At 49.6% G+C, this 13,580-nt stretch overlaps 1 protein-coding gene across 2 annotated transcripts in view; it reads right to left on the bottom strand.

Moving 5' to 3' along the window:
* MTREX (Mtr4 exosome RNA helicase) overlaps nt 1-13,580 on the bottom strand; it is a 1,095,475-nt gene that overhangs the window by 811,889 nt on the left and 270,006 nt on the right. For both annotated transcript variants that reach the window (XM_069627280.1, XM_069627281.1), the window contains exon 10: nt 11,773-11,875. In XM_069627280.1, coding sequence (XP_069483381.1) covers nt 11,773-11,875 — 103 coding nt within the window. The remainder of the gene's footprint in view (nt 1-11,772; nt 11,876-13,580) is intronic.

Genomic DNA, 13,580 nt, shown 5'->3' with positions numbered 1-13,580 from the left:
GCTTGGTGAAGACCCTTGGGGCGGAGTTCAATCCGAATGGCAGGACCCAAAACTGAAAATGTGAGTCGCCAGCCGCGAACCTCAGGTACTTCCTGTGCTTGGGATGAATCGGCACATGAAAGTAAGCATCCTTGAGGTCGAGAGACACAAACCAATCCTGAAGTTGAAAGGCCTGGAGGACTTGAGAAAGAGTTACCATCTTGAACTTGTCCTTCCCACGGAGCTTCTTCAAACCACGCAAGTCCATGATGGGTCTCAATCCTCCGTCTTTTTTTGGGATAAAAAAATATGGTGAATACCATCCCTTGTACCTCTCCGCTGCAGGTACCAGTTCTATGGCACTTTTCTCTAGCAGGGATAGGATTTCCTGTGCAAGCAAGGAGCGGATCCAGACTATTAAATAAAGAGCTTCCCCGGTGGATTGATATGAGGCCTCTGCCAGAAAGTAAGACAGTAGCCGTGGGCTATGATCTCCAGAACCTACACATCTGAAGTAATGGCACGCCATTCTACAAGATGCTGCGCCAGCCTCCTCCCCCCCCCCCCCCCCCCAACCGGCGAACCATGGGACATGGCCTCATGACTGAGTGGAAGCGGCTGCGGCAGTGCCGGGGGCAACGAGGCAACTCCCCAAGTGGCTTTGGCACCTCAAGTACCTTGCTTTCCACCTCTGGTACTCCTGTGGAGCCCCCTTTGACTGGCAGCTCCCCTCGATCTACCAAAGGAAGAGTAGTATCGAGAACCTACCCTCCATTGCTGTCCCCTAGGCCGAAAAGGCGGAGGTTGATGCACTGCAGCGCTCAAGGACTTTGCTGCAGCTTTGGAGGTCTGCAACCTCTCAAGGCTCTTGTCAGCCTTGCTGCCAAAAAAGATGGACACCATCAAAGGGCATGTTGAGAAGCCGGGACTGTACATCAGGAGCGAACCCCGACTTCCGCAATCAAGCAAACCTGCACATCATGGTGCTCGGGTCACCACTGGCTGGGCGGTATTTTTTCAGCAACGACTTATTCACTGCCGGGAGACTCTCCGGAGCAGTCCAAGCCCCCGCCACCCTTCTCTGTAAGGCCATATGAAATGACAACACTGGGTTAGTGGGTAGAACTTGGTCCAAGATATGTCAGGTTATCCTGCAGAAAATCCACAGGTGGAGCAGACCACCCCAGATACTCAGTCACCCTTGACATGAGGCGCCTGTATGAGGAGTCAGCATGTGTACCGGGCTCAGGCCTGCCAAACTCAACCTCCGGGGAGGTATCAAGACCACTTGCGTCATGTAAAGATTGACCAAGGTCTTCCAACTGACTATGACCAGACAACAGGTCATCAGGAACCACAGGAGGCACACCCCCCTCTTCATCAGACCCTTCCTCTACCTCAAATGTACTCCAAGGTTTGGAACAAGTCCACCCTGGGAGGAAGTACAGAGTATGGGTCAAATATAGGTCGCACAGTCTTGCTGAGCGCCTTTCTCGGTGCTTACACAGCTCTCCGGGGAACCTCATGCACATTTTGCTCAGAAAGCGTTGATGGAGCCAATGGGAGTGGCGTTGTCGACCGAGGCGGCGACGACTTCGACAACGGCTTTGAGGCCAGCGCCCCGAGCGTGTCCTTAGACGGCCTCGGTGCCGATGGCGTCGACAACTTCCTCGGAGCCGGAGCAAGTCCCTCGACGGACATGGCGCCGATACCTTCTTCGAAGGCCTCACAGGCTCCAATGGTCTCGACAGCGTCAAGGACCGGGACCTGGATCGGGCATGGTGGCGATCATCCTTGTCCGATCGGGACCTCAACGGTTCCCGTTGACCGCGTCGACCACCCAAGCCCGAAGGTGTGCGAGCGGTGGCTCTAGCGCGTTCCCTGCCGGCTTCACTCGAAGGCGCAGATGGAACGGTGCCCTGCGATTCAAAAATACCCATCATCTGCCGGCGGAATTCATCCCATTCGGCCGGCGAAGTGTTTAGTGGGACAAGCCACCCGTCTGGCGCAGACCTCCGACAAGGATGGGGAAGGCAACAGGTGACGGCGCTTCCGTGAATGCCTCGAAGAGGCAGAGGAATGGCGGGACCCACTCCTAGAATGAGACCCCCTGGACTTCGGTGAAGCGGAGAGTCACCCCTAGAATCGTCGGTCAAAAGTCCAGCGGATTTCGACTTACGGGGTTTGGAAACCCTAACTACCGGCAGCTTCTTCCGCTCCTGCAAGGCCTTAGACGTCAAAGACTGGCATTCGTCGCAGTCATCGGTGGCATGGCTCTCGCCGAGGCACCAGAGGCAGACATTGTGCAGGTCCGTAAGTAACATCTTGGAACCGCAGTCCCGACACTTCTTGAAGCCCGACTTTGGGGTATTAGAAGATGAAGACATCTTTCTCGTAACAATAGAAGAACCGATTCAACAAGAGAACCAAGGCACGCCGTAGATTTCGAAGCAAACACGTTTGCGGAAAAAACAGAACTGAGACTACAGGCGTTGTGCGTCCTACATATAACATCCAGTGACGTCGACCGTCGGAGGAGGTCCTCGAGGGAACCTATGAACGTCATTGATGCAGGACTACGCCAAAAAAGTTTTCCGAAGCAGCACAGCTGTGGTAATCACTGTCAAAGATGTGGACTACATCGGAGGACGCAATCCCCTCGAAAAAGGTATCACTTACGCCAGGGTTCTAATTAAAAAGACCTAGAGTCCAGCAAAAGGAGAATTAGCACAGAAATGTGAATTCTCCCTAATACCAAGAGATCAGTCTTATGTAGGTCCACACCAGTCAGACTGCACTAATTCTCAACTAACAGCTCAACAGGGCATCACCGGGACCTCAGCAAGAGGTGGTCACCAGCCTTGTCATGGGTCTTCCTTCAGGCTTCAAAGTTTCACAGGATACCTGGCTCCTCTTAACCGCTGGAATGGCTTCAGAAAACCTCTTTTCGGAAGTCAGTTGAGTGATCAGACTCAGCCCCCTCCAATGACAAAATCTGCCCCACACATGCACACCAGCAGTGGTCCAATCGGGGACCACTGTGGGTCTCACGCAAGCATGCACACCAGACATTCAGGCACCATGTAGATTGGACCAGACAGTCTCCACCCACTTCCTGGGACCCCACACACTAGCCCGCAAAAGCCATCCTTCTCCGGGCAGTGCATGATTAAAAGGATTTTCCTGACCTGGCAGGTCAAAAAAGCGGCTGTAAGGCCAGATGGCCAAGGAACAAATTAAAAACCTTGTGGCACGGCCATGTTTGGACACTAGCCACTATTAGTTGCCAAATGCGTTAAGGCTATCAAAAAGTACAGGAAAAAGTAGGGAAAAGTAACTGCCACCAGTTTGACCATTAGCACATCTTAGATAAGCAAAATAAATACACCTGTGAGTGTAGTCTAGGGTCATACAAAAGAAACCCCTTTGCACTGCAGTCTAAGATTCATTGTGCAATGATAAGTTACTCAAGGTAAAGTAAAATGACAGTGAAAAAAAGTTTCCCAGTACTGACAGCCTGAAAGACAAGTCTGTTTCCACAGAAAATGCAAGCAAAAGCCCAGTGCGTGAAGCTGAAGGCTTCACTTCATTGTAAGGTCAGGGCAGTGTGCAAAACGGAGCAACATTTTCAAGTGTTGACAAAATATGGAGAGAAAGTTTATTAACGATCAATCTTTCCTAACAATAGGAACATAAACCAGTTTGGAATTGATCCAATATAAAATAGTATCCACAAATTGTTATAACTGAAGATGCAACTTGTTCTAGGATCGTAGGCGGCCCTGGGAGACCTGCCACTGGATGGTAATTAGTCAAGTCCAGAGGATCGAACTAGGTTTGTTCTAAAGTGGTGTAAGACATGCATAACTTACCGTAATAGCATTTCTGACGATTGTAACTGCTTAGATTCACATGCTGTGCACATGGTCCGACATCCAGTGGTAACCGCAGAGTATTGCATCTTGTCTTTCGGGGACTGAAAGGGGACATCGGCATAGGTTTGTCTGACACTATCCCCATCGTGACGTGTAGTGTACCCAAAATCCCTCACGCGCCGAAGTCCCTCCGATTGCATTTTTTCTGCCAAGAGGGAGCCCAAGGCTATAATGAGTGAGTACATGAAGAGAGAAAGTAGTAAGACGTCCATGTTCCTTCCACCCCGAGCGGGGAGGTAGGGAGGGCGCATGTGAATCTAAGCAGATACAATCATCAGAAATGCTATTATGGTAAGTAATGCATGTCTTCTGAAGCTTGTTAATCTGCTTAGAATCAAATGCTGTGCATAGACTAGCGAGCAGTACCCGGAGGTGGGTTGTGAGAAGGAACAGAGAAAATATGTCGTAGTACTGCTTGTCCCACCTGAGAATCAGACCTAGAATGAGTGTCTACGCAATAGTGTTTTGTAAAAGGTGTGTACAGAACTCCAGGGTGCCGCTTTGCAAATGGACTCAAGAGGAACATTTGCAATGAACACTTTGGATGCCCCAGCGCCTCGAGTAGAATGTGCTCTAGGCTTGAAGGGCAGTTCTCTCTTTGCAAGAGTGTAACAAAGTGTGATGCATTTGACAATCCGCCTTGCGATAGCTGATTTAGAGACAGGATCCCTTCTCTACCAGCTGCCACTGAAACGGAAAATTGGTTCGTTTTCCTCAGTGGTTTAGTTCTTTCCAGATAGAACATGACTGCCCTGCGCACATCTAGTGTGTGTGTAGGCTTCTTTCGGTCAGGCTAGTGGGATTCTGGAAAAAAGTTGGTAGTTCAATCGATTGGTTCACATGTACCTTCGAGATGAATTTAGATGCAAGTCTGGGGTGAGTGCACACAACTACCTTATCCCTGTGGACTTAACAAAAGGGTCTAAAACAGAAAGCCTGTAGTTCGCTAACCCTTCTAATAGAAGTGATAGCCACTGGGAAAGCTGTTTTGTAAGTCAGGTCTTTTAGACTTGCTTTATGCATTGGCTCAAAAGGGAGCTCCCATGAGCCTGGTCAAAACCACATTTAGGTCCCACCCAGGAGCTGGTTGAGAAATGGGAGGATACATTCTCTTAACCCCTTCCATAAAGGCCTTAATCACCAGTATCTTCAACCACAACACCTTTTGTTGTGATGTGGTGTAGGCTGATAGAGCAGCCAGATGAACCTTTGGGGAATTGAAGACCAACCCAGTGTCTTAACAGATGGGTAAGGTACAGCACAATGTGTGTGGGTGAGCAATCGATGGGATTGACGCCCTTGGGATTACACCAGATGACAACACATTTCCATTTGCTGGCATAGCAATAACGTATGTTAGGTTTTTTAGCTTCCATGAGTATGTCCATGCACCTCTGAGGGAGCTGTAGGTGTCCAAACTCTATTATCTAGGAGTGAGGCTGCCAAGTTCAGAGTTTGTGGGCATGGGTGTAGGGTCTCCCCCCCTGTCCTGAGAAAACATGTTGTACGGGCAGGGTAGTTTTACTGGTGGGGAGAGGGACATTTCCATCAGATGAGCAAACCAGGGCCACCAGTATCATGGTAACTGGTTCCTGGTGCATCTTGAGCACGATTTTGTTGAGAAGAGGAGCGGGGGGGGGGGGTGGGGGTGGTAGTTTGCAGGGGGGGGGGGTGGAAGCGTAGAAATTTCCCTGACCATGTTATCCAGAGACCGTTCCCCTTGGAGCGGTTTTGGAGTACCTTGAGGCGTAGTCTTGGCATTGGGTGTCCGGAGTTGCGAACAGGTCGATCTCTGGGAAGCTCTATTCTGCGAAGACGTTGGACAAGATGTCTTCGTGCAGACGCCATTCGTATTCTTCTGGCAGAGGAAAATCTCTGCTGAGCAAGTCTGCTAGAAGATTGAGTTTCCCTGGAACATGTTGGGACAACAAAAAGATCTTGTGTTTGAGAGCCCATATCCAAATGTTTTGGGACAGCTTCGATAACCCTGGAGAGTGTGTGCCCCCCTGTTTGTTCAGGTAATACATGGCTGTAGTGCTGTCCGTTAGAACCAGCCCTGTCTTCCCTTGCAGTTTCATCTGAAAGGCATTTAATGCCTTGAACACCGCTAATTAGCGCCAGTAAATGTATATGTTTGGACGCTACTCGAGGGGACCAAACTTCTTGTGCTGTCTGCTGAAGCAGGTGAGCCCCCAACCCCTTGAGAGATGAGTCTGTCATGAGAGTGGCTTCCACTGCAGGGGTGGTGAAGGTCTTCCGCTTCAAGAGGTTTTCTCTTGACCACCACTGCAGATAGAGAATGAGGGCTGGGAAGACAACTAATGTATCTTCCCATTGTCCGCTGGCCTGACACCACTGGCTGTTGAGCCACTCTTGCATGGGGTGCATGCGCAGCCGCACGTGGGGAACCTAGTATATGCACAACGACATCATCCCTAGCAAACGCATGGGTTTGCGTACCATCACCTCCCAACTGGCTTCTTACTGAGGGATCTGAGAAAGCATGTTCAAGACAGTCTTCCGTCCCAATTAGAGCCCCCAGAAATTGTTTTACTTGGCTGGGGACTAAACTAGATTTTTTTTCGTTGATTGAGAAACCAAGGCTGAAGGAGATTTTTTGGGTGTTTGAAAAACAAGCGTCGAACGAGTCCCCCTGTGATGAGCCAGTCGTCGAGGGAAGGGTAAACTGGGACTGATAGTCTGCGCAGGTGTGCCGACGCCACTGCCAGGACTTTGGCAAGCACCCTTGGCACCGAGGTGATGCCGAAGGGAGTACCTTGAATTGGTAATGCTTGTCCAGGATCATGAACCTTAGATATTTCCTGTGCGCTAGCAACATTGAAATATGAAAGTATGTATCTTTCATGTCCAATGTTGCCACGAAGTCCCCTTGTCTCAGCAACGGGATCACCTTCTGCAGTGTTACCATGCGAAACATCTGGGGTCTTATGAACTTGTTTGCTGGGCGCATGTCTAGAAAAGGGCGCATCGTGAGATCCTTTTTGGGTACAAGGAAGTACACTGAATACCCTAGTTTACCTGAATAGGGACGGCTTCTATGGCGTCCTTTCCCAGCAGTGCTTCCACCTCTTGGATCAGGATCTCCAGATGGTCCGGTGAAAGGCGCCGTGAGCACGGCTGTCTGAACTGTGGCGGTCCTGCAAATTCCACGCAGTAACCACGGGCGACCGTCTTTAAGACCCACTGGTCGGAGGTTATCCCCTCCCATGCCCTGATAAAAGTTGTTAATCGCCCCCCAACCGGGATGAAATGGGAGGGGACCTCGACTTGGTGGTCATTTCTGACCAGAGTTTGTGGCTCTTCTGAGATTGGGGCTTCTGCCTCTACCTTTACCGCATTTGACCCCTTGAGGGGTAGTAAGTGTGGCTTCCAGGTGTTTGGTTTGAGTTGAAGTTACCCGTGCCGTAGTTTTGACCAGCACAGGCTTGCCCTTGAAAGGACCGCCAAGAGTTATTACCCCTCTGGGAGGACCGTTTGTGTAATTTGTTGCAGAGACTTTAGAATCTCGTGCTCCTTCTTGGCTGTTTCCAAAGCCTCATCTACTGCTTTCCGGAAGAGGTTAGTCTCCTCAATGGGTTTATTAATAAGGGAGGCCTGAGTCTCAGGTCTAAATATCGATGTACGCAGCCAAGTGTCTCTTTTCAGTCCTTTGAGCAAGAGTCCTGCCTGCAGTTTCCGCAGTGTCCAGGGTGTTCACCACATTCTGGTTAACTAGTGTTCCCTCTGATACAATGGAGAGAAGCTTTGACTTGGCGGGTTCGGGAACCTCTTGAAGGCCTTCCTGGAGCAAATTCCATTGGGCATCAGCATAGCTTGCTAATAGAGTAGTATTAGCAACCCGTATAGTGTATGCAGCTGCTGACATGACGTTTGCCCAGGGCATACAGCCGCTTAGACTCCTTGTCCGGTGGTGATTCTCCCGTGGCAAGGGGTACCCCTGCCCTCTTTAGAGTGGTAGTCACTACCAGTGAGTCTGGGATGGCGTGCCCCTTGATGTATAGAGGGTCAGAAGGAGAAGGACGAAACAATTCTTTGACTCTCCGGTTCACTGCCCTTATTTGAGCAGGCGACACCAACGAGGGAGCTACCCTTCTCTTAACAGTTAAGGAGTGGGATGGATTGACTAGCCGGAGGTTTTTCCTTAATGATAACCTCCACGAAATCCTGCTCAGGTATCGCCTCTTGAGGGGCCATTTTAAAGTATTCAGCTGCTTTTTTCAACATGGAGTTGAATGCCATTTGGTCATCTACAGGAGCGGCCTGGCGAGCCGGGGAGGACGGAGGAGAGTCTAGGCACAAAACATCAGAGTCCTGATCTTGCGGTGTCCATGGGTCCATGGGTCCTGGCCTTCCTGCTGGGTTTCCTCCCAGTTGTCCATAGTATCCTGTTGATCCTCTTCATAGTCTTGCAAAAAAGTAGCTTCTTCATTATAGATGTCTCTATATGTGTCCATCTGGACCACGTCTTCCTGTTGGAAACCATGAGGCTGATTTTCCAGAATTTGGAGGTTAGGGTCTACCCGAGCCCTTTTTCGGGGGGAGGATGATCAGAAGAACTGAATCTGCTCCAGCCGATCCATACACCCTTAGAATTTTTCTGTAGTCCATTTAGAGGACCCAAAACGGGCCTACTTGAGCAGAAACTACTTAATTCTCCGCCCTGCGGAGTCTAAAGGAGTCTCTCAGGGTGTCGGAAAGAGGCTCTCCACTATCCTCGTAAGCGCTGTCAGAATCGGGAATCCAAACCGGCGAAACTTTTTCCGCGGCTTGTCCCATAAACTTAGGCGAAATCGGGGTAAAGCCCACCGCCACTGTAATTCTTCCGATGCTGCTTTCGATAGTTGCCAAATCATCGTGAGACAGAGGCTCCGATTTATTGGCAGGTGTACTACCTTCCGCGGGACTAGCGGTTGGTTTTTCCGGGTAGAGGCCTAGACGTAGTTTTCGGGCCTACTAAGGCCTTAGAAACCATCGAAGCGTCGGATACCCGCGCTTCGACGTGTGTAGGTTTTGGAGTTGCGCACTTATCTTGTTTAGATTGCCCAGTCACAAAACACTGCTGTGGATGCAAGGAAGGCTTTGGATCTAAATGATCCGAGGGAATCGGCGAAGTTTTTGGTGGCCCTGTTGGCGCTTTCACCTTTTTCGGCGAAGACGTCGAAATTGGCATAGGGGTTGTGTGCTTGGTGCGATGCGTTTGTACGCCTCGTCGCCGGGTGTGGTCCCTGGAGCACGACCAGAGTCAAGCCTTAAAGGGTCGGGGACGGGCGTGGCGGACCTAGAAGCATTCGCATCAAGGTCTATAACATCCGAAACGGAAGTCTGGTCATCTGAAGTACCCCCATCACTTTCAGCAGGCGTGGCGGTGGGGGGAAGGGGGTTCCACGTGTGACATACCGTACACGGCCCATCGCTTTACACGACGCTCCTTAAGGGTCTTAGGCCGAAGGAGTTTGCACACCGCAAACCGCTTCTCGTCGTGCTCTAGGGGGAGACAGGCATTAAACGTCTTGCGTTCGTCCTTTCAACAATATCTGACCCTACACTTAGGGCAGAATCTAAAAGGAGTCCTTTCCATACCCGAAGGAAAGGATGACCAGACCAAAAGGGAAGAGGGGAAAGGAGGAAAGACATACCGACAATATGGCCACCCTGACCCCACTCTCCCTACTGTATAGGTCGGCCAGAGGGCCCGACCACGTGGAAAATCCGGCCCCCGGATCTTAGGCGCCGAAATCCACAGCTGTAGACGATTCCCCCCATAGTCTTTGTCGAAGAGGTTCTTGTTGGGCGAAGTAACTTAACGGGGAAATAACCGACAATTCGGTAAAGATAAACAATGTCTCTAGTAAGAGCTCCGCTATAGGGCGGCCAGTTATCTGGGCGGAAAAAAGAAATCTGAGGGACCTCGGCACCTGAGGGATTTTGGGTACACTACACATCACGATAGGGATAGTATTACTGACACGCCTATGCAGACGTCCGCTTTCGGTCCCCGAAAGACAAGATGCAATACTCTGCGGTTACCACTGGATGTTGGACCATATGCACAGCATGTGATTCTAAGCAGAGTAACAAGCATCAGAAATCTGAGTCCGGTAGGACTATCGTGCCACCCCCCGCTTCTCGCCCAGGGGCTTCACGGGGGTCTTATCGATGGGCGTGAAAAACGATTCCCTCCGGCTCGGCAGGGAAACTCTTGGCTTGGGGGCTGTCTCCACTGGGGCCGCCTCTGCGGTCTTAGCCAGGGACGCTACCGCTCCCTCAATCAAAGCCTTAGCCTGGTGAATCTGGGCCTTCACGACCTTAGGCGCGTCTGAGGCCAGCGGGCCTTCTCCAGAAGCTTACCCGGGTTATCCGTCTTCCTTATCGTCGAGCTAGAGCGTTGGCTCGTGGTTGACTGAGTCAGCGATACTGCGTCCGGCCTGGCAGCCGAGGAGACCGTACCCAGACTCGCGGTGCTTTGCCTTATGTGGGGCCCCCGTCACCGGCGCTCCCTCAAAGGTCTACGAAGACCGCTCGGATTTCCTCTTGGGAGCAGTATGTTGCCAGGGCTCACTTGCCGCCGGGCTCTTCGACTCCAGCCAGTCAGCGAGTCACTTGTGATTGTCCTTCATGGTACGGGAGAACATGTCCTTGCAGACGCACAGGCCTCCTCGACGTGCAATTTATCTGCATGCAGGCAGTAGAGGCACCGGGAGTGCCCATCCTCATTGAAGACGCTCTGTAGTCCACATCCTGGGTAGATCCTAAACAGAGGCGTAGAGTCTCCTTTGTCTTCGGCCATGACCATAATGGGGTAGGCCTCCAAGATCTTCTGGAACCCTCCAAAAAGCGAAATTCGCCGAAACTTCACCCGGGGGGGGTTAGAGATTTCTGAAGCGGGACCCCGCTAATCGGTAGATTAATCGGTGGAGCTTGAGGCTCAATTTGACCAAAAAAATAAGAGTAAACTCTCTGAAAAACGCAATAGGCAGTAAAAGCTCGAGAGCTAAGCACAAGGACTCCCAAGAATTGAACGTGTGGTAAAAATCTGAAGCTGGCTGCCAGAGGAGGGGCTTAGGTAGAGGGCCGTCATTGGCTGGGGCAGTATGACCCAGAGACCAGTGATTGGTTATTGGGAGAAAGTTCAGAAATGAAACCAATTTTTTTTCTTTTACCGAGGATTCCAAGCCTGACGACCGGGAATATTCATGAGCATGTGTATCCATGCCAGACCCCATGCTGGAGAATGCACGCTTACAAATAACCAGACACTGGACCTTACGGATACAACAAGGCAGTGCACACAGCCAATCTACACACAGACACACCCCGAAATAACAGTCACATAGAAAAAAAAAACAGGCACTGGACCTTACCAGACAGATGCAATTCACTATCTGCAAGCCAACACAGTTGCCAGTTTCACCTGGTTCTGGACATATCTGATCACTCTAACTTCACTAACCAATCCTGTCCTCTTTCTTGCAGAGCCTCTTCAGTGCCTGGAGACTGCCCCTGGGTGGTAGCACTGTGCACTATAAAACAGTGTAACACGTGTAGTGCAAAGTAGTGTTTAAGAATCTAAGATTGTTCATTTAGGCACAGTGTTTGGTACTGATCCAATGAACAATAATGGAGGGAAATCAAAGAATGCTAGATCAAGTTGATGCTAGACCCACACATATTCAAAGCAAAAATCAATAAAGGGTACAATTTCCAGTAGGTATTATCAGCTACGCACTTGTCTGAAGATTAGACTCATGTAGTGGTCAAAAAAGGAAGGTACAGATGAAAGCAGACCAAATCTACAAAAAAATAGCACTTACGAAGGCCCCAAACATTGTTCCCTTACCCTTTGTGCCACCTTTTCGTCCTTTTTGGTCTCCTTTAGCAGATTCCCCTGTATCTCTAAGAACCTGCATTGCTGTGTTGAAGTTATCTTCTCTGAAATCACCCTGGAAATAAAAAATAATCAGTGATGAGATTAAGAAATGTGATTTTCTCCATTCGACAACCAGGCTCACGTCTGCCAACTGAATATTGTCTAGCAGTTTAATTGCCAAGCAAACATCCCGGGTTCAATCCCAGCTTTTCTAGGTACTTTTGTACTTCTCCCTGTGCCCACATTACCATATCCTTTATGCCAAAGTGAAAGCACTTGGAAACATGGTTAAGTGCCATGCATAGTTCCACTTATGCTACTGGGGGGGGGGATGTCAGAAGCAACAAAAGTATATTCTATCACTCCCATTTCCCCAGGGAGCTGTTAGTGGAGACTTCTGTACAGGACAGTCATTTTGAAAGCTGAGGCAAACTTACCACCTTAACTGCCCCAACTTCTCAAACATGCTGTTACATAAGATTTTCATAGTAATAAGTCTTCCAGACCTGTGTGAACCCCAGACCTTTTTGCTTTACTGGTGGATTATTTTTCCTCATACGTTGTTGGGGAGAATTCTCCGAAATGTGCCAATACCCCGCTACCTTAGAGGCCCCCAGCACTTTTGCTGGACTCTAAGGCTTTTTAATATTGAATCTGGAAAGAGCAAGATCTTTTTCCGATGCTCTGATGTATATTATTGATTTAAACAGTGTTTCTTTTGGTTATGAGTGACAAACTCCATAGGGATCATTTTTTTACATTGCGACACATAGCACCTTCAGTGCAATGAACTATGAACTACACCAGCTATTCAGATGATATGCAGATCCTCCTACCCTTGACAGGACCTTGCTCATCAATAAAATCTACCTCATCATTCAGGCTTGGATGGCCACTCACGGTCTGTGCCTGAATGAGAAGACAGAGCTGCTCCTTCTAGCCTCTCCTACCAACTTGAATAAACTGGGCAAGCAATACCGGTCCTTGAACATTGACGGCAATTACATATTGGTGGCCAACGAGGTAAACACTGTGGGTTTTTACCTAGACTCCTCCCTGACTCTGCGCAAACAAGTCAGTGCAACAGCATCAGCATACACCTGCAAGCTCATTCACTCCTGCAAACCCTTTCTCTATATAATACGTTGCATCACCCTAGCTCGAGCGCTAGTATTATCTGAAATTGACTTCTGAAATGGACTATACCGAGGGGCTAGTAAATATCACCAACTACAGAAATTACAGAAGAACGCCCTGAGAACTGCCCTGGGCCTCCCCATGTGTCACACATTTCAGCAACTGGGTGCAACAATTGGCTCTCCATCATGGAGAAAATTCAACTCACAACAGCCTCCCTGACTCAAATGCCTAAATGCAGCCCCTCCATACCGCTCTGAAAAATTCATAAAAACAAACCCACCCAACCCACCAGAAAGTCCAATTCCAAATCCGTAAGAATACCCAGGAGCAACCTAAAAAAAAATCAACAAAAAGAAAAGCAGGGGGCTGCAGCTTCCCAGTCATGGCGGCACAATCATGGAACTCACTACGCACGGACCAGTCCTCCTACAAATTTAGGCAAGACGCCAAACTCTGGCTCATCGCCAGAGGTGTACCTCAGCAGACCGCCAACCTTGTATAGTAACACTTGCATCATCTATTGTACTGTGTGTATTCTATACATCCCTCCCTGAGATTGCTGTGTAATTGATTGTATATACTTCTACTCCTGTGCATTCATCCTCTGTATACTGCCAATTCTGTAACTATGAAAATGC

This window comes from Ambystoma mexicanum, chromosome 6p, assembly GCF_040938575.1.
Source record: "Ambystoma mexicanum isolate Mex_15411 chromosome 6p, UKY_AmexF1_1, whole genome shotgun sequence".
NCBI lineage: Eukaryota > Metazoa > Chordata > Amphibia > Caudata > Ambystomatidae > Ambystoma > Ambystoma mexicanum.
Note: the sequence above shows the minus strand (reverse complement) of the source record. Positions and strands in the feature narration are given on the sequence as shown.